Genomic DNA, 25,750 nt, shown 5'->3' on the forward strand with positions numbered 1-25,750 from the left:
TACTATAGGTTATAATACCTCTCGTGTTTGGGGTTCTCATAAAAAAAAAAAAAAAAAAAAAAACTCAACCATCCCTTTATCCATAGTAGCAATTTGCCTCCAATACCACACTGCTCCAATATGTGCAGCAATCTTCCATTTGCAACAGTATGAAAAGCCTTTCTAAGATCCAAATATATATATGATATCCAGGGCCGGATTTACGTATAAGCAAAATAAGCAGTAGCTTATGGACCCCCACCCATCCAGGGGGCCCCAGAAAAGATAAAGAGATAATAATAAGTGTATTTTTTTTAGATTTTTTGAGATTAAACTTTCCGGGGGAGCCCCCAAAAAATTTGTGCTTAGGGGCCCTGCAATACCTAAATTCGGCCCTGATGATATCAAATTTATTCCCTGCATCCAGTTCCTTTGTGACCACATCATAGTATCCAATCAAATTGGTCAGATAAGATTTCCCTTAACAAAACAATGCTGTGTCTGAGCTATAACTAAAGTTTTGTCTAGATGATCCTGCAGTGCTTCTTTAACCAGTGCCTCCATTAATTTCCCTCAAACAGAAGTTAAACTAACAGGTCTATAATTACTTGTGTTCCCTTTGATCCTCCTTTGTGAATTGGGGTCACATTTGCACATCTACAGTCCATGGGTACCTTACCTTAGTCCAAGGAAGCTCTCATACTTATAGTTAAGGGTTTTGCTTACTTCCTTTGCTGCCTCCTTTAATATAACTGGATAGATCCCACCCACCCCATGTGCCTTTTTTATGTTTATCTTCAACAATTTCTCCTCCACTTTCCTCTCAGTTATTACAAAATCAAATCATCTAGCTCACTGCCAGAGTTTAATTAACCTCTGGCATTCCTCTCCCTGAATAACTCCTCATGTGTGAATGTAGATGCAAAATACTCATTTAGTTTGTTAGCCACCTGAGCAGGATCATCAACAGTTGAACCATCAATATCAAGTGGACCAATCTGATTCATCCCTTTCCTTCTAGAGTTTACATAGGTTAAGAACTCTTTGCTGTGTTTCTTTGCATCCTTTACCAAATATTTCTCATAATCTGCATTTGCCCTCCTAATCTCCCTTGTGACTCGGTTACCGACCAGCTTATATCTATTATAGGCTTCCATGTCAGCCATTAATTTATATGTATCCCATGCATTTTTCTTCTCTGCCACATGTCCCATTAGTTCATCTGACATTCATTTAGGCCTAAACCTTGAATAATATTTCTTAGTTGGTATGTAATGCCTAGTAGCTTCCAAGATTAATTCTTTGAATGCTTCCCATTTTGAATTTGCTGTTGGTAACATCATCAGTTGGTCCCGCCGTATAGAATTTAAATACTGTCTCAGACCACCATAGTTGCCTTTACAAAAGCAAAAACCCTTCCCTTTACCCCTGATGGTAGTTACCTCTTTGAGTAAATCCCACTTCGGCACACTGTGATCACTGCCACCTAGTGGTTCCTTTATCTGCAGATTCTTAATGCATGAAGAATCACTCCTGATAATCAGATCAAGAGTATTACTCTCTCTAGTTGCCTCCCGAATATGGTAATGTAGAAAAAAATCATCCAATAAAACCACAAAAGCTTTGCTAGTGTGTATGTGACCAACCCACAAGTTCCAGTCAATATCCGGTAAATTAAAATCCCCATTATAAGACTCTCTCTCTCTCTGATTTACTGGCTCACTCTATTTCCCTGTACAGTTTTTTATTGTACTCATCAGAGTCATTAGGCCTATAACACACTCCTACTCTCAATTTTGATCTCCCAGTGCTTGTCACACCAAACTGACTTGACACTGCACTGTCCAGCAATGTTGACTGGCTGCACTTCCTAGGATTTTATGTGTTTTTTACTAATAGCATAATCCCCTCTTCCCTTCCTATCCTGTCTATCCTTTCTGTACACATTGTACTCCCCAAGTGAAGGCAGATTGCAATAAGTCTCTGGCAGAGAAAAACAGCAAAGAATTCTTTATGTGTAAACACTAAAAGAAAGGAAATGAATTGATCCACTAAATATGATCATGTTGCTGACAAACTGCATAGATATTTTACATTTACATTCACACATTAACTACTGTTGAAAGCGATCTTAAACAGACCTAGCAAACTGATAACTTAACTTTGGGCAACATTATTCTCACTAATGCAGAAAGTTTCTTTTCGTGGTCCTCATTTCTGGCTTGAGTAAAATAATTTGCTTATTTATTTTAAATGTTTAGCCAACATGAAGCTGTAGATGTTTTGCAACTTCACTTTCATCAGTTTCAACAGGAGAACCTGCACTGTTATTGAAGAAGTAAAAATTGGTGTACAGTAGGCCTTGGAGAAGTGCAGAAGTTTGAAATATAACAAATTATCCCAAATCATGCTTGGTATTTTAACAGTTTCTCATAGCAGTGTTGAATAAGAGGATATTCAGCCAGGTAAGAAAAATAAAAATTGAGTTCAGATCTTCTCTTTCTGGTGAAGCTGTGGAAGTGCTCATGACACCCAAGTCCTTTGTTATAAACAAAGTTTTACTCAACATTTCTGAAGAGGGCAAAGTCTGCAACGGTGTCTTGCTTGAAGCAGTCTTTAATTAATTAATCTCTAACAGATAATCCAAACAGTAATTCACAGACAGAAAAATCCTAGGTAAGCTAAAGTTTAAAAGGATATTGTACTGATAAGCAGTTCTTTGGCTGTACTTTAATATATTTTATATAATAGAATATTGCTTAGAATTGCTATATGTATTCTGCATAGCACTTTAATGGCTGTATTTTAATATAAAATGTGTATTTTGCCAGTGAAATTTATTTTTTAGTGCAGTGTGGATTTGAAAACAACTTCTGCTTTTTCTGAAAAATCTCCTGCATTCCTAATGTTTCTTTTGAAAAAGATAATCTGTTCCTTGATTATTTAAAACTTTAATTTTAACAATGGACATAAAGATAACAATAGAAACACCCTTTTCAGAATTAATATACTGGATTATGTAGACTTTATTCTCTAGTTGCCTAGATCACTGTTTCTCAACCTTTGGGTTTCAAAGTTTTTCATAAAACACACTGTTTTATCAAAATATATAAAAATGTATAGTAATGGATAAGAACTTTTTTTTAATGTTGGATCTTTAAATATAACTAATAAAAGAAGATGGGTTCCAGTGTTTTTTCCCCCACTCCAGTTTATTAGCATTAGCATTAGTAGAGGCATTTCATGCAAGAAAGCAAGCTTATGCAGCATCAGCCAAAAAAAAAAAAAAAAAAAAACCCACTTCCACTTCACCCCTCTGTTCGTTAAAAATACCTGTCCAGCTGAGCCTTAAACTTATTTAGGCTATCAACCTCCACCACAAGGGATGGAAGTCTGTTCCACCAACTAACCACCCGCTGGCTAAAGGCAAATTTCCGCACGTCTATCTTTCCTCAATTTGAATTTATGCCCTCTCAGGTGATTTTTCTGAGCTAGAGGAAGAATCCCATCAGCATTGAGCATGCTTAAACCATTCAAGGCTTTATACACCTCTATCAGATCACCTCGCTGGTGCCTAGTCTCCAGACACTGTAATTTGCAAAACTTAAGCCTTTCTTCGTAAGAGCACCCCTTTGTTCCATTCACTAATCTTGTTGCCCTTCTCTGTACTCGTTCCAGCAGCTCTACATTCTTCTTGAAATGAGGCCTCCAGACCTGTATACAGTACTCTAGGTGTGGCCTGACCATCGCCTTATACAATGGAATAATCACCTCCTTATCCCTGCTGGAAAAATTCCTGTATATCATTGACAATACTCCATGAGCTACTCTTGCAGCCCGTCTGCACTGCTCAGAGAACTTCATATCTGCCTGCACAACCACCCACAAGTTCCTTTCATTCTCTACCACTGTCAGTGTAGTACCACAGAGTTGATACGTTGCTCTGGGGTTGCTGTTTCCCATGTGTAGTACTTTACATTTGTCAATGTTAAACTTCATTTGCAAACTCTCAGCCCATCTGCTCAACCTTTCCAGATCCTGTTGCAGCAGCATAGTGTCAGTAGTGTCCTTGACAACCCTGCCAACCTTTGTATCGTCTGCAAACTTGGACATTAAGCCCGATATACCATCATCAATATCATTTATAAATACAGAAAACAATAATGGACCCAAAACTGAGCCCTGAGGGACTCCACTAATAACATCAGTCCACGATGAGCAGTGTCCATTGATTACCACTCTCTGTCTTCTCCCCCTCAACCACCCCTTTATCCATAGCAGCAATTTGCCTCCAATGTCACACTGCTCCAATTTGTGTAGCAGTCTTCCATGTGCAACAGTATCAAAAGCCTTTCTAAGATCCAAGTGTATAATATCAAAGTTATTCCCTGCATCCAGTTCTTTTGTGACTGCATCATAGTATCCAATCAAGTTGGTCAGGCAAGACTTCCCCTTAACAAAACCATGCTGTGTCTGAGCTATAACTGAAGTCTTGTCTAAATGATCCTGCAGTGCTTCTTTAACCAGTGCCTCCATTAATTTTCCTGGAACAGAAGTTAAGCTCACAGGTCTATAATTACTTGTGTCAGCCTTTGATCCTCCTTTGTGAATTGGGGTCGCATTTGCACATTTCCAGTCTATGGGTACCTCCCCTGAGTCCAAGGAAGCTCTCATAATTATGGCTAAGGGTTTGCTTACTTCCTTTGCTGCCTCCTTTAATATAACTGGATAGATCCCATCCACCCCAGGTGCCTTTCTTGTGTTTATCTTCAACAGTTTCTCCTCCACTTTACTCCCAGTTATTTCAAGATTCTGTAGCGTACTGTTAGAGTTGAATACACCTCTGGCATTCCCCTCGCTGAATAACTCCTCATGTGTGAATGTCGATGCAAAATATTCATTTAGTTTGTTAGCTACCTGAGCAGGAACATCAACAGTTGACCCATCAATATCAAGTGGACCAATCTGATTCATCCCCTTCCTTCTAGAGTTTACATAAGTAAAGAACTCTTTGCTGTTTTTCTTTGCATCCCTTGCCAAGGATTTCTCGTAATCTGCCTTCGCCTGCCTAACCTCCTTTGTAACTTGGTTGCATATCAACTTGTATCTATCATAGGCTTCTGTGTCATGTGTTAATTTGTATGTATCCCATGCATTTTTCTTCTCTGCCATATGCCTCATTAGTTCATCTGACATCCATTTTGGCCTAAACCTTGAACAATATTTCTTAGTTGGTATGCAAAGCCTAGTAGCTTCCAAGATAAGTTCTTTGAATGCTTCCCATTTTGAATTTGCTGTTGGTAACATCATCAGTTGGTCCCACTGTATAGAATTTAAATACTGTATCAGTCCATCGTAGTCGCCTTTACGGAAGCAATAACCCTTCCCTTTACCCCTAATGGTAGTTACCTCTTTGAGTAAATCCCACTTCAGCACACTGTGATCACTGCCACCTAGTGGTTCATTTATCTGCAGATTCTTAATGCATGAAGAATCACTGCTGATAATCAAATCAAGAGTATTACTCCCTCTAGTTGCCTCCCGAACATGCTGATGTAGAAAACAATCATCCAATAAATCCACAAAAGCCCTGCTAGTGTGTGAGTAACCAGCCCCCAAATTCCAGTCAATATCTGGGAAATTAAAATCTCCCATTATAAGACACTCTGATTTACTGGCCCACTCTATTTCCCTGTACAGTTTCTTATTATACTCATCAGAGTCATTAGGCCTATAGCACACTCCTACTCGCAATTTTGATCTCCCAATGTTTATGTCACACCAAACTGACTCCACACTGCACTGTCCAGCGATGTCGACTGGCTTCACTTCCTTGGTTTTTATGTGTTTCTTAACTAATAGCATAACCCCTCCCCCCTTCCTATCCTGTCTATCCTTTCTGTAGACGTTGTACTTCCCAAATTGCAGTTCTGCATCCGTTATATCTGTGTGACACCACGTCTCTGATATCCCAACAATATCTGCCTTCGATGTTTTGAGCAATACCTCAAATTCATCAAATTTATTTACTAAACTCCTAGCATTGGTGTACACGCAAGTATACCTGCACCTGTTTCTATTCTTAGCTACCCTAACACAACCCATGTGTTTACTTGTACCGCAATGGCTCCCAGCAGTCTCTGAAATACCATGCATCTTGTTTTTCAGGCTTCTGCTCATTCTAATAGAAGCAGTGCAAGAATCTCTTTCACCTCTGCCAGTGGCTACTGTCAATATATTGGTCTTTGTCTCCCCCCAAGCTAGCAGTTTTCCGACCCACCTAACACTGCCTCGATAGCATCAGCAAATATTCTTGCACCCTTTCTATTTAAGTGTATCCCATCCCTGTAGAAGCAATCTCTCCTGTTAACAAGTACAGTCCAGGCTGAAAAAAATTCTACCCCTTGAGCCTTGCACAATCTTTCCAGGGCCAAATTGATCGACAAGGCTCTCATCATATACTCCCTCCTATTGTGTCTGGGCAGAATTGCAGACACTTTCAAATTCAACCCTAATTCTCGGCTTTTGTTTAATAGTTATGTAGATAGTAGTAGAAAAGGTTTAGAAATGTTGACCTAGATTATCCCATTTGATAGTATTAAGACAAGCACCAGCAACAAACTGAGAATGATTGTGAAGAGGATTGCTTTGGAAGAAGCAATCAACACCAGATTATAATGTGATCCATTTCAGACAGAGAAAGCGCTGATATTTTTACTATATTTAAAAGTTTTGGTGTTGTGGAAAAGGATGAATGTTGGATGATTTCGTTGACATCTGATATTTAGCTTCTTTTTTTTTTTTTGTCACCATATCATATTATCTCAGTAACTTACCAGTTGGATCAGTACAATTGGTTCATTTTTAAATACAAAATTCTGATTGGGAATTCTCATTTTTTTATTAAATATAAAAATTAATTTAATTCTCTTGTATTTCTCTCTCTCTCTCTCTCTCTCTCTCTCTATATATATATATATATATATTATTTAATGTAGCATAATTTTGATTTTCATTTGGTACCTGTTTTAATTTTAGGAAGAAAATCCTGGTGTTTTCTCTATTGTAGAGCTTAGAATTCACAGTAACCATGGTAATATGGACTACACTTGTTTGTACAGGTTTCGAGTGCATGGCGAGCGCGATTGATAACTCTGATAATGAAATAATCAAAGCAACTGTGATAATTTATAGAGATGATATGGTCATGGTATGTCAATACTAAGAAGTCTCCTACCTCAAGTGCCATTGTTTTATTCAGCTCGATATCCATGAACTGAAAGAGCTGTTTTATGTGAATTATTATGCAAGGGAAGTTAAAATGAATTGCAAAAATTTAAAATAAGTTGATATTTTGACTACATGTTTTATCATTAACCATTGGGGGGGGGGGGGGGGTAGAGTCGAAAATTGATAGTTTGGCTTAAAAAAAATTTGTAAAAAGAACAAAATGAAAGCAGCATGAACTTATATCCTGAAAAATTTTTCCCAGAGATACATTGAAGTTTATTGACCATTTTACTTCAATTAGCGAGAAATGTGTACACTGAGGTATGTATGTTTATTTATGAAATATTTTAAGTTCCTCTGAGTTACAGAACTATCTTCAGAGCACAAGGATTATTTTTACTGAATTACCTAAATTTAAATATTTAATTGAAAATTTCATTTGTATAATATTTCAAATATTTCAGATGCCATTACTGTACAGTATATTGAATGTTTTATTTATTTTTATATAATATATGGTTTTTCATTGTAAGTATTCATGTTTTAAAATCAAAATAGAAAATATGGATTTACATTAGAAAACTGTTATGACTTGTTATTTCCGAGTTTTGTCCCAGAAACTAGAATATAGTCATCATTGTCAGAGTAACAAAGTGTTTAGAGTATAATATATTTTTTAATGTACTGTGCTTTCTGTGACTTTTATACTTTACTTGCCTTTCACTTCTTCATTTTAGACCTCTTGGTCAAAATATATCAAAACTTCTTAATGTGTATTCATTTATTCAGTATACAGTAGTTACAGAATTTTTGAGAATTATTTGTTCTGTACAGGACACTGTTCTCTGATGAATTTTATTAGACAGCAGCAAATAAATATCTCTTGATAGTCCATTGCATAACTATCTTAAGCTAAACAGTTTTTTGGGTATATGTATTATTACATAAAGTATAAAATTCAGAACCTCTGTAGAAATCATAATTGTATTTGGGTAAGATAAAATATAAAGAAAAATGGATATTGTATTCTGAGTTTTATCTAGCAATGTGGGCATGTATTCATTGAATTCAGTGTATGCACTGCTTGCCCCTGAGCAGATAATGAAATTAATATTCTTTATGACAGGGCAATGTACTTCTTCATTAATGGAGAGCTGATTGTTTCTCATTATAGTTTACTGCTTGTTGGATGTAATTTATAAACAGCCCGAAGAATGCTATTATTTTCTGGATGTTAGTACTAGTCAAATAAACTGCTGTCTAGTTGTGTGGAATGTATAGTCAGAGCATGCATTGGATTTCTCTGTATGCTCTCTTTCTCTCTGATATTCGGCATGTATCAGTGCTTAGCAGTCCGCAGAATAGAATGGATTTATTTATTTTGATTCAGTTATTGTCATGGATTTCTATCAAAACTCCTGACTCCTGCATGTTGTTTCAAAAATTTTATTTTTATTATTACTATAATTACATTAACTAGCACAAGTGAAATTGAATGATCGTGCCATTCAAGTTTGTCACACTATAATGTACAGTTTAACATTTATAACAAATGTGAATGCCATTGAGACTGAAACAAAACATTTATTTTCTAATACAAAATTACATTTAGCTTTTACATTTAGTTGCACAAGGATATTTCACAAATATTGTCTGATTTTTCCACTAATTAACCTCATCCTGATAATTCATTATTTTTGAGAGATATTTTCTAAATCCATGGAGCATTCCTTACACTAGACAGCTGATTTTTACATGCAAGTTCTTTTAAGAACCATTAATGTACAAGTAACAACAGTTATTAGATTACATTCATCTTGACTTAGGTTCAATACCATTCAGCTTCTTCATAATTCATATCAGTAATGTTGTTATTTTGATTTCCATTGTTCTTTAATTATATATTCCACTACTTTCTTTAGATTTCACAGCAGTGCAGTGCATTTCATTGGAGGCTAGAGGTTGCTGTTTCTGTAGGTCATGATATTGAATTTGTGGGGAATATTTGGAGGCCTTCCACTAAATTAATTATATTTGTTTCCATTTAAAAAAATGTTTAGCAAATTGTATTTAAGTTGATCTTGATATTGCATTATTGAAAGTATAAGCTGAACAGATTTATTGACTTGCTCTTCTGTTGATCTTCTTTGATAGTGAAAAAATTTAACTTGCAATTCTTTGCTGTTATCCAGATGTGACACAATTCACATTGATTGATGAAACAGTCATTGTGAGTATGTTAATGAATTTTGAAGACAGCTTCTTCTAAATGTGAGTTAACTGCAGATCTTTGAGAATTAAAAATATGCCATTATAAATTTGAACTGATTTGGATGGGGTCAGAAGTCTGTTACATTCACCTGTCGGTGGGAGCTAAATCCTGACTAAACAAATGGTTTTATCCACTAACTTTTTAATACCCTTGTTTTTTCTTACCTGACATACGAGTGCAAAACAATCATCACAAATAAAATTCTTGTATATGTTCCTTAAGCGTGGTATTTTGTCTGACATATCCATTTCAGTTTTGATATAATAAAAATTTCAAAAAAAATAATAGAAAGTCATACATTGAATTTACTGTCCCCTGCTGACTAATTATTAACATTCTTTAGTCCAAAATATTCTACTTTTAGTGACTATACACCAACTCTTGATTTATTCTAAATATAGCTATCATTTTGTGACTATGCAACTGTGATTACTTGCAAATTTCATCGGGGCATAATTTAGCAACTCAACAGTGGACATGTGTGTGAATCACGAATTGTATTTTGATTGCTTTTTAGAAATATATAAAAATGCTAGGTCATATGTAAAAGAAAACATGTTTGAATACTTTGCCTTGTATTTTTTAGTATTATGACATAAATGTCTAATTTCATATGTTAACATATATAGAGTTCTAATTTATACTTTTTGAAGAAGAAATGAGAGAGAGACACAGTGGAAATACTGTTTGCTATTTGTATTATGTTCGTTACAAAATATGTAAAATAAAATCAATGCTTCTTCTTTCTGAAGACATACTAGACAGTGTCTATTTTCTTGAACAATGTTCACTTTTGTTTTAGTCAAGTTCTTGTATACTGCATTAGTGGAGTTTTGTAATATTTTGCCAAGGTTACAATACAGATATTTATATCTTTAGTATGCTTATGATATCTGATTAACTATACAGAACCTAAAATAATTAGTGATTTATTTTTTTATGTATATATCTCCTATATTATGTTTGATTTGTTTGTCTAATAATAGTAGGCTGTTTAAACATTGTCTTCCAGTATTCAACACTAGTCTTTCAAAAAAAAAAAAAAAAAAAGTTTTAAATTTGAATACATGGAAAGTTACTTTTATACACTTTTGTGATCATCACTATAAACCTAACTTTCTTTTAATTTTTTGTGGGGCATTAAATATACTACAGCATGTTTAGTTAAAAGGATGTACTGCCTGGTGTGGAACTACATATTAGCGAAGTGCAAGTGCAAAAAATATTGAAATTGTCAGGCTGAAATTCCCAGATATTCAAAGTTTACTTGATATTTAGATATCAAGTAAAACTTTGAATGTCTGGGAATACTTATTAAAACTTATTAAGCACAAGTGTAATTATTTTGTTTTAGTCAATCTTAGTGTAAAATTGCTAATGTTCCATATTATTCTCTTTGTCACTTGTCTATTGCCTAATGCATCTGACATTAATTTGATGTTAATTTAGTGAATTGGTCACTGCTTATAGTAAGAATTTTCATTGGAATTTTCTGTAAAAACAGGTACCTATATACACTGTACATTATGATTGGCATTAGATTTACTAAAATACTGTATATATAGAAAGTATTAATTTAGATTGCAGTGTTGTAAAATTTTTATATTTTCCAAAATTAAATTGGGTATTTGCATTTTGTTAACTTTGTCATTGTATCTGCTTTTTGAAAAGTAGACTAACATTTTATCCATTTACTCCATATATTCCTGAGGTTACAATTACAATTTTTTTCACAGAAATAGTACATAGTGTAAATATCCTTTTCATCTCCTCCCTCATAAAAATGAAATGTGATAAATGTGAATAAAGAAAAAAATCACTAATGCGATTTCCTCATCTCGTGTGTGTGTGTGTGTGTGTGTGTGTGTGTGTGTGTGTGTGTGTGTGTGCGCGCGCAATTTTGTAAAATTATGCATGTTAAGAAGTGTTACTTTTTGTGTTACAAAATTATGTACTTTTTAATGTGCAGTGTGATACAATAAAATTGTAGTACAGTCAGTTCTGCTATAACATGCATTTTCACATTGGCTCATGCACAATTTTGTCTGTGAGTAACACTAGGTGAACACAAAACCTGGCACCAAGCTGAACGTAGCGACCTGCACAGGAATACATACAAGTTTATGAAGCTTAAAAAAATGTCAAACGTCAAATGTGAGAGCTATATTTCCAATTTACTGTAGTTGTATTGGCTGGAGACTGTTGTCATTTGCTGTATTCTCAAAATAACATGTGATATTGTAGGCCGACTCATGTTTTCAGGAGCTCACATTTTTCTGTTTGAACAGAAATTTCGTGAAAGGTGATAGTGTAAGCAGAGGAGCACATTTCTGGAGGTCGCTACCATAAAACAATAAAAATAATTTGCAGATCTCGGTTTATTGGGCTTTTCAGTTAGTGCAATCTAATTATAAATGGGTAGTAAACTGATCTTACTGCATTTGCAGTAATACCCATACTGGAATTCTGTGGGGTTTTTACATTATTATGGTGAAATATGTTTCCACTTCCATGAGATCTTCAATCATATAAAAAACAAATTTTCAGAATCTTCTCTTCATTCCTGTTTTTTAAGCTTTGTAAACTTGTCTCACTCATGCGTCCCGTGTTTGTCATTATTCATTGCTCATGTTTTTTACTGTTTTAAATTTTACGGTCAAAAAAAAAAAAAAAATGCCAGTAAACAGAAATATCAATCAGACTTCATATCTTGTCAAGGTAAAGTGCTATATTTACTGTAATATTTATTTATTAGAAATTTAAGAAGTTTAAACCTGTGTTAGCAATTTTATTGGATTACTAACTTTTTTGTGTGTGCTCTGCCCCTATCCCTATTTTTCCCATAATCCCTGTTGTTTTTAATGCGCAAAATACCATAACGTGGAGATTTTTAGGAACACGCACTGCATTATAGCAGAACTGCTATAATGCAGTTTGATGGAATAGGTGCAGGCTATGTCTGCCAGGGGCAAAAGTTGATGAAGTTGTAGAGCAGATATCATCTTTTAAGGGCACAAAAGGTGATATCGTTATACACGTTGGCACTAATGACAAGTGTAGAAGAGCTGCAGATTTACTAAGCAAGTACAGGTCAAAAGTTAGGGTTAAATTTAAAAGTCTCCACTCTTGCCCAGATACGATCAGAAGGAGTATATGATGATAGCCTTTTCAATCAATTCGGCCCTGGAGAGATTGTGCAAGGCTCATGGGGTAGAATTTTTCTCAGCATGCTCTGTGCTTGTTAACAGGAGAGATTGCTTATACAGGGATGGGATACACTTAAATAAAAAGGATGCAAGAATATTTGCTGATGCTATCAAGCCAATGTTACGTTGGTCAATAAACTGCCGGCTTGGGGAGAGATTCACAGACTAATAGGGTAACAGTAGCCGCAGGCAGAGGTGGAAATGATTCTTGCACTGCTTCTATTGGAATGAGCAGCAGCAGAGAAAGCCAGTGGTTGGGGATTTCAGGAACTGCTGGAGGTCATGAAACAAGTAAATGCATGGGCTGTGTTAGAGTAACTAAGAGTAAGAACAGGTGCATGTATACTTGCATGTACACCAATGCTAGGTGTATAGTAAACAAATTTGATGAATTTGAAGTGCTGGTTAAGACATCGAAGGCAGATATTGTTGGGATATCAGAGACATGGTGCCACTCAGATATAAGGGATGCAGAATTGGAATGTGGTGAGTACAGTGTATACAGAAAGGATAGGAGGAGGGGTTATGCTATTAGTTAAGAAACACATAAAATCCAAGGACGTGCAGCCAGTCGACATCGCTCGACAGTGCAGTGTCGAGTCAGTTTGGTGTGACCAGCACTGGGAGATCAAAATTGAGAGTAGGAGTGTGTTATAGGCCTAATGAATCTGATGAGTACAATAAAAAACTGTACAGGGAAATAGAGTGAGCCAGTAAATCAGAGAGTCTTATAATGGGGATTTTAATTTACCGGATATTGACTGGAACTTGTGGGTTGGTCACATACACACTAGCAAAGCTTTTGTGGATTTATTGGATGATTGTTTTCTACAGCAGCAGCATGTTAGAGAGGCAACAAGAGGGAGTAACACTGTTGATCTGATTATCAGCAGTGATTAGTCATGCATTAAAAATTTACAGATAAAGGAATCGCTAGGTGGCAGTGATCACAGTGTACTGATGTGGGATTTACTTAAAGATGTAACTACCATCAGGGGTAAAGGGAAGGGTTTTTGCTTTTGTAAAGGTGACTACAGTGGTCTCAGAGATTTTTTAGGTTCTATACAGTGGGACCAAATGATGATATTACCAACAGCATATTCTAAATGGGAAGCATTCAAGGAAGTAATCTTGGAAGCTACTAGGCTTTTTGTTCCAACTAAGAAATACTGTTCTAGGTTCAGACCTCATTAGTTCATTTGACATCTATTTAACATCTATTTGATGTTAAATAGATGTCAAATGAACTAATGAGACTCATGGCAGAGAAGAAAAATGCATGGGATGCACATAAATTGTCAGTTGATACAGAAGGCTATGGTAGATACGAATTGGTCTGTAATCAAGTCACAAAGGTTAGGCAAGCGAAGCCAGATTATGAAAAATCTTTGGCAAAGGATGCAAAGAAAAACAGCAAGGTCTTCTTTACTTATATAAACTCTAAAGGGAAGGGGATGGATGGTTTGACTGTAGATAATCATTCTCAGGTAGCTGCCGTACTAATCATTATTCTTCTCTTTCTTGGTGATTCCCTTCTATTTCTGACTCTTCTCTCTCTCTCTCTCTCAAACACACACACACACAGGGTAATTCAGAAGCTTTTTTTGGCTGGTGCAGCATAAGCCTCAGGCTTCCTTGCACTATATGGCTAAGGTCTCCATAGCCTAGTGGTCAGGTGCATGGGTACCTAAGTACATGTGCCTTGAGTGACAGGGGTTCAAGCCCATGACTACTGAATACGGTGCTGTTTCTTGTATTCAATCTATCATGTGAACTCCTCTGACCGTTTGGTCGTCCCGGAGTATAAACAGAAATCTTGCTCTTATTACAAACCTGAGAGGGCATAGATTCAAACTGAGGAAACACAATTGTAGGACATATATAGATGTGCAGAAGTTTGCCTTTAGCCAGCGAGTAGTTGATCGCTGGAACAAACTTCCATCTGTTGTTGTGGAAGTTTATAGCTTAAATAAATTCAAGGTAGAATTGGACAAACATTTTGTGTGAATGGATCAGTGAAAGGGAAGGGATTTTTTTTTGGCTGTTGCTGTATAATCTTGCTTTCTTGCATCATGTGCCTCTACTATTGCTAATGCTAACTGACTGTACAGCAAAAATGTGAAATAAAGTGTCCCCCCCCCCCAAAAAACACTAATTTTTAATATTTTTAGTCTTTGATTAATTATAAATAAAACCATCATTTGTGACCTTTGTACAGCTGTAAACTACTTTGGCAACAATCTTAAATGAAACAGAATTTCATTGAGGTATGATTAGCATCTTTATAGGGGACTTATCATACAGTGGCTTATGTTTCACATATTGATTTCTAAGCCATATATAAAACAAAAGAATTTGATGTTACATAGCCAGAGTGACTGATGTCACTAAATACGTTTCATAGAGAGAGAGCTTATTTGAGTTCCTGAGTTGTGTGGTAACATCTTGTTGCCACTTTCTCTGTTCAATCCCCATACAATATTATTATTTGACGACGTATGGTATGGGTATCAGAGTGGTCAGTTAAAAGTAGGCAAGTAAAATTTGACTATTCATGATGCATTCAGTAGTAAAAGTAGGGGGAGGGGGCTGTTGTATGAAATAATAAAATTTTTGGATATGACACATAGCAAAAATATACTCAGCTCCTTAACATAATGTATCCTTGACAAGCCCCTTATATATAAACTACTCAGGCTCCCTTCTATCACTAGCTGGTAGTGGTGAACTAACTAGTGGACAGTGTGAAAACCATTATAAAGCTGTACCCTAAAAACGTAAGGAATACTGGATCTCACCATGATGCTCATCATAACCTGAAAAGACATCACTCATACTAAATGATGAAGAGACGGGAATTGCCACAGATTTTCTAAGAAGACAACCACTTCAGCGTCCAATATGCAAAGTGGTGGTATTGTACCAGATAATGAGTCATCTACCACCTAATATTGCTTGGTGATACAGAGGGGCAGCATTCCTTTGTGTGATGTGGATGCCACTCCTCAACCTAGTGTATGGTCACCTGTAGTATACTAGGTGCAATGTTTCAGAACTTGTATTTGAAGATGTACCCAGGATTACTACAGTCTCACCATTGTGAGGGTGCAAGCATAGGATTTGCTTGTCACAGAACAACTACTGAAAGATTAAACTTGTATATCAAGCATGAACTGCAGCTATGGACATCTGCCTGCAAATAAAACAGGCAAGACTATTCTTGCCTGTTTTATTTGCAGACAGATGTCCATAGTGATTCTGACTGGGCTTCATACTGGCCATTCCTATCTAACACACTTTATTTTACTTAAGGGAGAAAGTTTACCTTGGTACTCTTGCTGTTGAGTTCAACTAACTTTTAAACATATCTCAGTCTGTACAAATAGAGGTCGTGGCAACTGCCTACTTTGTCCGCTTGAACTTTCACACCTGTTGACAGCACAATCAGATAGCTACTAAATGATTCCCATAATCTTTGTGTTTCACCAATTTTGTCCAATTGTTTCACAGAAACCAATCTTTACAATAACAATTGGCCAAAATCAATGCAACATTAATTAACATAAATCAACACAATAACAACTTAAATCTTCTGTTTACACTTAAACCTTTTGTCTTTTGGTCATTTGTGAAGTCAATTCCCAGAAGAAGTTCTTAGCTGAGTCCTCAATATGAAAACTGATCTTGAGAAGGTTTGCAAAGCAGTTAAGTTATTATGGTCTTCAACTAAGATATTTACATTGTTCTCCAATAAGTTTGGAACCACGGACATTAAATCCGTTTTAGGTTGAGAGTAAAATGGACAGTTCAGAAGTACATGAATTCACATTTCATATTCCTCGCATGTGCAGTACAGATCAGGCTCCAGGCCATGCTCAAATAACATCCCGGAGGGACCCATTCCCTATTAGCAGATAAGAAGTTGTCACAGAAGGTCTAAACCACGAAATAACTCCAGGGGTTGTCAAGAATTCCACTTACACAGTATAATTTCTTGTTACAAGCCAAAATTCGCTCTCATCCCATCTTTTTTGCCAGACAACATTAAATTCCTTCCAACATTAAATTCCTTCCAAACTCTTTTCTTCTCCCTTTTAAAGTTGCCTGCTGGGTCAGTCGTAATTCCAAGCATTGTCTTAGACTGTCCTTTTTTTAGGTAGTAAATCAAACCCCAAAAAGCAATATATAAATCTACTGGAATCATACCGCCAAGTATTTGGAGTGCGTTGTTTGAAACAGTCTTTGGAATATTGTCAAAAGAACTTATCTTTGTGTGGAAATAAGTTTCTGTTTCACTTTTACCTTTGATACTTTTTGGTACCAAACACTTGCTGCGTATGATATAATAGGAAAAAATATGGTTTTATAGTAAAGGTTCAAGGTTTTCTTTGATAATCCCCACTCTTTCCTTGAGACTGATAACTGAGGCTGTGAAATAACTGATTTTGTCCCTGAGTTTTGACACATGAGGCATAAAACTGAGTTTATCGTCTAAGGTGATTCCCAAATACTTAGTTTGGGATACATATGGGATTTGGGTATTATTTAGTCGGATTCTGGGCGGTCTTTTGTGGCTAAAATGGTTCTTAAAAGTCATAAAACTGGTTTTCTGGTGAATATTTTCATGACGTCAAGTCATCCAAGATAGGCTGAATTTTCTCTTCAGTTATTCTTGTGTTTCCATCAGCAACGATCATAAAGTCATCTGCATAGGCTATCTTACTAATACCATTACTAATACTAATACCATTGATCCAGCACAGCGTTCCAGAGAAGAGGTCCCAACACTGAACCTTGGGAGCATCCTCTTTAAATCTGAGCCCAGTACAAAAGATGTTTCGCCACCACCTTAATATGTCTGTCGCTAAAGTACGATCGCATAACACTAGATATATGCATCACACTCTGTGAATCTTGAGCTCCCGAGGACTTTCCCACCATAAAGTGTCAAATGCGCCCTGAAAGTCCACAAACACAGCAAGTATGTATTTAGCAGGTGAGTTGGACACAGTTGGTCAAAATATTTATAGTGTCTTCAGTCGACCGTTTTTTCTTGAAGCTGTATTATGCTTCTGAACATAACTGATGATCTAGCATTTTTTGTATTCTTGGGGCTAACATTTGCTCAAACAATTTCACCAGGTTTGCTAAAAGTGAAATGGGTCTGTAGGCCCGCGGATCTGAAATTAATTTCTCAGGCTTGTGCAGTATCTTTAGTAGAGCTATTTTCCATTGATGAGGAAATATTCCTTCTAGTAAACACTTATTCATCAAATTTAAAAGCATGTGTGGAAAAAATTTAACTGTGACTTCTCAATCAGATCAATACCGGGGCATTTCTTATGATAAGCTTTGCTCAGAGCCCAAATCCAGGAGTGAAAAGGGCTCAAAGTCTGATTTTTTTTTTTTTTTTTTTTATGTAAACCCCAATCACGAGAGGTATTAGAACCTATAGTACTTAGTACCGTGCTTGGGTTGGAGGTTGAGAAGACGAAAGAAGATATTTGTTGACATTGGACTTGAACTTCTGTAGACTGTAATTTTCAGGAAATACGTATGAAGGAAGGCTGTTCCAGAAAACACCAGTTGAATGAATAAACGGGGAAGATGAAAAGTTGGTTCTGTGAGTTTGAAGTTGGACAGTAAATGGATGTTGGCTGGTGGCGGCACATGTTCGGACTGTTTTGAAAGAGGGCGAGAATTATAGAAGCCAATTCAGAAGAACAGTGTCCATAGAAGTATCTGTAGAACAGGCATGCAGCAGAAACAATACATCTGTGAGACAGCGAGTGGAGAGACTGTTAGAGATGAATCATTAATTAACCTAACTGCCCCCTACTGAATGGAATCAGAACAGGTTTTGGGGCACCACCCCAGATGTGGGAACAATATTCCATGGTAGGGCAGATTTGCGATTTATACAGAGTGAGCAGCTGTTTGGAAGAAAAGTAACGCCGAGAGCGAAAGACAAAAACACAAGTTTTTTGATGCAGAGGAAGAAATATTTAAAATGTGCTTGTGCCAAGAGAGATTAGAAGTCAGGGTAATCCCCAAAAGAGAGATATTATTTTGCCTAGAAATCGGAGTGTCACTAAAGATAAGCATAGGAGCAGAAGAATCCTTTTTGCGAGATAAAAGACAAGATTGAGTTTTAGAAGGGTTGAAATCAACCCTTGTCTTTGCCCCACTGGAAAATTACCTGAAGATCGGCATTTAAGGAATTGGTAGCAGATTTTTCGAGAAGTTGAAGATGATTAAACAGGACAAGGTTTCTCAAAATGGAAAGTGGAATGCAATGTGCTCTCTTCATCAAACTATTGATAGGATTTCCAGTCAATGGAAGGTCATTAATATACAAGAGGAAAAGAGTGGGGAAAAGAACTGAACCTTGGGGGACACCGGCATTAGTGGAAAAGTTAGAAGACAGAGAGCCATCTACCATCACCCTCAGTGAGCGATCATAGAGAAAACTGGATAACCAAAAACAGTTTGCAAGCCATAAGATGGAAGCTTGTTTAGAAGACCTTTATGCCAAACACGATCGAAAGCCTTTCAGATGTCGAGCAAATACTTGTGTTTCACCGAACCTTTCCATTGAATTAGTCCATAAATGGGTAAATTAGTCCATAAATGCCAGAACATCACCAGTGGATCGATACTGACGGAATCCATACTGGCGATCGTTGATCAGATGGATGGTTTCTAGGTAGTTTAAGAGTTAGCGGTTAATTGATTTCTCCATTACATTAGAAAGAGTAGAAGTAATTGCAATGGGATGATAATTGGATGGGAGAGATTTGTCACTCTTTTCAGGAACTGGCTGGATATAAGCAAATTTCCAAGCAGAAGGAAAAACACCTTTGAAATAAAGTGAAAAAAGGCGGCAAAGAATAGGAGTAAGTTCAGGAGCACAGGTTTTGAGAACAAGTGGAGAAATACCATTGGGACCTGGAGCTTTCTTAGCATCAAGATTCATCAAAATCCTTTTGACGGAAGACCACAGGAGGCATTGAATGGAGCGTGTTGGGAATGGTGGGAGGTGTTTTACCAAGTTCATTAATATATGGGTTGGAAGAAAAATGGGATGCTAGCAGGTCAGCTTTATCCTTGGCTGAAGTGACAACAGAATCATCTGATTTGGACAGAGGTGGGAGCAGGGATGGGTAAAAGTTGCAGCCAAAAGCTTTGGCAAGGGACCAGAATGCTCGGCTACATTAGGGCAAGAAACAAATTTTCTACTCTTACCCTGTTCAAACTCTAGTTTGGACTGATTAATAACTACTTTACAATTGTTGCGAGCTTTGATGTAGGCAGAAAATGAAACTGAAGAATTAGAAACAAGCCAATTACAATATACAACATCCTTCTCTTGAACAGCCTTAGCACATTTATTGGAAAACCAAGGTTTAGGTTAAGGAAGAGATTTTAAAGTGGAGTGTGGGATAAAGGATTCCATTCCTGCAAGAATAATTTCACTGACACGATCTGTGCAAACGTTGACATCAGAAGTTTTGAAACAGTAATCCGACCAAGGAAAAGAAAAGAAGTCTCGCAGGTCATCCCATTTTGCATTCTTGAAATGCTAAACAACACGAGGTTGGGAATAGCCATGAGATAAAGGCTCCATTGGAGAAGAGACAATCACCAAGCTGTGATCAGAAGTGCCTAAAGGACCTCTCACTTTGACCGTGTACTTAGAAGGGTTGTTTGTGAGAAAAAGATCAAGCGTGTTGGCTGTATGATTAGTATTATCCGGTATTCTTGTAGGTAAATGAACAATCTGTTCAAGGTCATTAGTAATTTCAAAAGCCTTTGCATCTCGACCAGCTGGGTCGGTGTGACTAGAAAACGGAACCCAGCTGGAGTTGTGAACATTAAAATCACCAAGGAAAATTACCTCACTGTTAGGAAAGTTGGACTGGAGAAAGTCCAGTTGCAAAGAGAGGAAGTCAAAAAGCTCCAAGTGATTAGTGGAGTTGGGAGAACGGTAGAGACAACAGATGAATTTTACACAATGAAGTAGAGATATTTTAAGTCAGTGAAGATCAAAGAGTAGATTCCAAATTGTCAAGTCTCTGACAGAGAATATCAGAACGGACATATGCACAAGTACCACCTTTGAGGCGAAAGGAATTATACAGCGAATAATTTGGGCATCTGAGATAAGCAGTAGTTGAATCAACCGATAACTGAGATTCTGTCAGAAAAAGTACATGGGGTTTGGCAGACTGCAAGTGGAAATGGACATCGTTAAGATTAGAATTGAGACCGCATATATTTGCGAAATGAATTAGGAAGTGCTTGGAAGGTTGAGATCTTTTTGCAGATAAGCTTTCTCTATTAGTTTGACAATTCATGGTGTATTCACTAGTGAGAAAAAGTGCGTGGGACATGCTGTATGAAGCAATGAAATTTTTGGATATGGTCTACACATGGTAAGAATATACCCAGATCCTTGACATAACGTGGGCTCGCCAATGCTCCCCACATACACACTACTCGGACTCCCTCCAGTCACTATCTGGCAGAGTAGAGGTAGCAAGATTATACACTAGCTGATCCTGAAACCTCCTAGAGAGTTACCATTAGGTTCGGTTTGGTGTACTAACTAACGGCGGGCCTGCGAACACCGTTTTAGAGCTGTACCCTCGAAATGTAAGGAACATTGGATCTCGCCACGATGTTCATCATAACCTCAAGTCATCAATCATACTGCATGATGGAAGAGATAGGAAAGGGTTGACCGGAACTTAGCTCTAGAGACTAAACATGGGTTCCACCCCTTCAAGTCTCCAATAAGCAAAGTGGTGGTATTGCACCAGTTGATGAGAGTCATCTACCACCTAGTACTGCCTGGTATCATAGAGGGGCAGCGTTCCTCCATGTGGTGTGGGCACCACGCCTCGACCCCTGCTTACGTTGGTTCACACCTGGGTGGTCACCCACCATGTACTTGTGCATGGAGGTTATACCCAGGATTACTAACAGTCCCACCATCATGAAGGTGCAAGCAGAGGATTTGGCTGTCACAGACCGTCCGGACTTCGCCGAAATTGGGTCCACCCACTTGACTTGAGTGTCACCCGAATATCAGTTCCATCAGTGTTTTAGACTCCCAGTTAGCAAGTGCAGCTTGTCTGGCATATCTGAGAGAATGTCTGTGACAACATCAAGGACCATGAGGGTCCATACTTTTCATTATCATGACGTATTTGCATATGTTCAGGTGAATCTAGATTACATATATCTTTGGGGAATAGGTTGTTAATTATGGAATCCACCATAGACATATAGTATTGAGTCTCTTGACCATTTACTTTAACTGTTATAAACATCTCGACAAGCCATTTTGTTCCTTGATATCTGGTAAAGCTAGCCCTACGGTTCTTTATTTCCTATATCCGTTACAAAATTTTTCCAACTTTCTTTTGAGTTGGAAATTGCCCTTTGATAGTTTTTCCTTAGAGTACTGTAAGCTTCCCTGAAGGTCCAAACATCCTCGGCAGAAAGATGCCTATGTCGCTGGAATAATTCTTTTCTTTTGTAGCCTGTTGAACTTGCTTTCGCAGGTTACTTAAGTCTGAAGACCACCAAGGAATAAGCCTACCGGGCTAGCGGGGTGGGTAAAGTACCTGCCTGGCAACCCAAAGGTACAAGGTACAAGGTATTCGTGTAATGATTGTGGCCTCCAGGGTTTCCCCTATATACCGCTGTATCTTCTGTAGTTTATTTATAGCCGGCAAGTGTGTGTAAATGTATGTGTGTATGGTTTAGTGTAGGTTCTGATGGGTGTTGTTTGCCGGCCCTGGAGACTTTGCAGCCTGGAGGCAGGGGGGGGAAGCCACCTGCGTCCAGACTCCCGTACCTTGCCACGAGGAGGCGCTCCAGGGGTTAGTAACCGCAAAGAGGGTTTCCAACCAGTGGTAAACCCGTGAAAGTTATGGGACCTGTTTTGTTGCAAGATCAACAGAAGAAGAATATGCTTCAAATTCCTGGGACCAAGTAATATCTCGGTCTTCTTCTGGTATTATGTTTATTAAACAAGTAAGTCAAAAGACAAGACCCAATTAATTTCAACAGTTTAACAATAAATAACAATATATATACACGCTTTACCCCACACGGGATGGAATCTGCATAAGAGTTGAAGAATTCATCAAGGTTGGTTTACTGGTATCAGCCCCTAACGGACAGGGGGCGCCACAAAATTATTTACAAAATGAGTAATTTCAAGCAGATTCTTTTCTTCCAAAGTAAGATGCTCAATTCCAAAATTAAGAGAGTTATAGCCAAAATTAAGAGACTTAAGTTTCTTTAAAAGTAGCCCAAAACTGGTCCCATGTTAACCTATGGGACTTTTCCGAAATGTAAATGTGAAATTATTATTATTATTATTAGCTACATGGTGCAAGGAAGCCTGAGGCTTATGCTGCACTAACCAAAAAAAAATTCCCAATTTACGCTAAGAGAGAGAGAGAGAGAGAGAGAGAAGGGAATCACCAAGAAAGAGAAGAATGATGATATCCAGCTCAGGACCCTGGGTGTGCCAAGCCCATACACACAAGATGTGAGCCCCTGGGGTCTAATAGACTGATATATTCCCAGTATATAGTGACATATAAATATGTAATGGCTACCCCAAAGCCAGTAAATTTCCAGGGCAATAAGATAAGTCTCCATTTTGCGTAATGTTATTTCAACTGGACAATGTAAAGTCTATGGGAATTTTCACAAGGGAAAATCCTCTATGGTATTAGCATTAGCATTAGTAGAGCCATTTGATGCAAGAAAGCAAGCTTATGCAGCATTAGCCAAAAAAAAAAAATAATAAAGTAAAATAAATAAATAAAAAATAACCACTTCCACTTCACCCCTCTGTTCGTTCGAAATACCTGTCCAGCTGAGCCTTAAACTTATTTAGGCTATCAACTTCCACAACAAGGAATGGAAGTCTGTTCCACCTACCAACCACCCGCTGGCTAAAGGCAGATTTCCGCACATCTATCCTACATCTGTCTTTCCTCAATTTGAATTTATGTCCTCTCAGGTGATTATTCTGAGCGAGAAGAAGAATCAAATTAGCATTGAGCATGCTCAAACCATTCAAGGCTTTATACACCTCTATTAGATCACCTCGCTGGTGCCTAGTCTCCAGACACTGTAATTTGCAAAACTTAAGCCTTTCTTTGTAAGAGCAACCCTTTGTTCCATTCACTAATCTTGTCTTTCACTGTACTCGTTCCAACAGCTCTACATCCTTCTTAAAATGAGGCTCCAGACCTGTATACAGTACTCTAGGTGTGGCCTGACCATTGCCTTATACAAGGGAATAATCACCTCCTTATCCCTGCTAGAAAAATTCCTATATATCATGGACAATACACCATGAGCTACTCTTGCAGCCCGTCTGCACTGCTCAGAGGACTTCATATCTGCCTGCACAACCACCCCCAGGTCCCTTTCATTCTCTACCACTGTCAGTGTAGTACCACAGAGTTGATACGTTGCTCTGGGGTTGCTGTTTCCCATATGTAGTACTTTACATTTGTCAATGTTAAACTTCATTTGCCACCTCTCAGCCATCTGCTCAACCTTTCCAGATCCTGTTGCAGCAGCATAGTGTGAGCAGTGTCCTTGAAAACCCTGCCAACCTTCGTATCGTCTGCAAACTTGGACATTAAGCTTGATATACCATCATCAATATCATTTATAAATACAGAAAACAATAAAGGACCCAATACTGAACCCTGAGGGACTCCACTAATAACATTAGTCCACGATGAGCAGTGTCCATTGATTACCACTCTCTGTCTTCTCCCCCTCAACCACCCCTTTATCCATAGCAGCAATTTGCCTCCAATGCCACACTGCTCCAATTTGTGCAGCAGTCTTCCATGTGCAACAGTATCAAAAGCCTTTCTAAGATCCAAGTATATAATATCAAAGTTATTCCCTGCATCCAGTTCTTTTGTGACTGCATCATAGTATCCAATCAAATTGGACAGGCAAGACTTCCCCTTAACAAAACCATGCTGTGTCTGAGCTATAACTATAGTCTTGTATAGATGATCCTGCAGTGCTTCTTTAACCAGTGCCTCCTTTAATTTTCCGGGAACAGAAGTTAAACTCACAGGTCTATAATTACTTGTGTCGCCCTTTGATCCTCCTTTGTGAATTGGGGTCACATTTGCACATCTCCAGTTCATGGGTACTTCCCCTGAGTCCAAGGAAGCTCTCATAATTATAGCTAAGGGTTTGCTTACTTCCTTTGCTGCTTCCTTTAATATAACTGGATAGATCCCATCCACCCCAGGTGCCTTTCTTGTATTTATCTTCAACAATTTCTCCTCCACTTTACTCTCAGTTATTACAAGTTTCTCTAGCTTACTGCCAGAGTTGAATACACCTCTGGCATTCCCCTCGCTGAATAACTCCTCATGTGTGAATGTCGATGCAAAATATTCCTTTAATTTGTTAGCTACCTGAGCAGGATCACCAACAGTTGACCCATTGATATCAAGTGGACCAATCTGATTCATCCCCTTCCTTCTAGAGTTTACATAAGTAAAGAAATCTTTGCTGGTTTTCTTTGCATCCCTTGCCAAAGATTTCTCGTAATCTGCCTTCGCCTGCCTAACCTCCTTTGTAACTTGGTTACAGGTCAACTTGTATCTATCATAGGCTTCTGTGTCACGTGTTAATTTGTATGTATCCCATGCCTTTTTCTTCTCTGCCATATGCCTCATTAGTTCATCTGACATCCATTTAGGCCTAAACCTTGAACAATATTTCTTAGTTGGTATGTAAAGCCTAGTAGTTTCCAAGATAAGTTCTTTGAATGCTTCCCATTTTGAATTTGCTGTTGGTAACATCATCATCAGTTGATCCCACTGTATAGAATTTAAATACTGTCTCAGTCCATCGTAGTCGCCTTTACGAAAGCAATACCCCTTCCCTTTACCCCTAATGGTAGTTACCTCTTTGAGTAAATCCCAGTTCAGAACACTGTGATCACTGCCACCTAGTGGTTCATTTCTCTGCAGATTCTTAATACATGAAGAAT

General features: G+C 37.6%; 1 protein-coding gene across 1 annotated transcript in view; it reads left to right on the forward strand.

Moving 5' to 3' along the window:
- Positions 1 to 7,291, forward strand: part of LOC150082990 (uncharacterized) — a 389,813-nt gene extending 382,522 nt beyond the window's left edge. The window contains exon 19 of the mRNA XM_090376961.1: positions 7,018 to 7,291. Within this exon, the coding sequence (XP_090233087.1) occupies positions 7,018 to 7,128 (111 nt within the window). The 3' untranslated portion in view covers positions 7,129 to 7,291. The remainder of the gene's footprint in view (positions 1 to 7,017) is intronic.
- The last annotated feature ends 18,459 nt before the right edge of the window (positions 7,292 to 25,750 follow it).

Source organism: Mastigoproctus giganteus, chromosome 7, assembly GCF_048544385.1.
Source record: "Mastigoproctus giganteus isolate SK-2022 chromosome 7, ASM4854438v1, whole genome shotgun sequence".
Lineage (NCBI taxonomy): Eukaryota > Metazoa > Arthropoda > Arachnida > Uropygi > Thelyphonidae > Mastigoproctus > Mastigoproctus giganteus.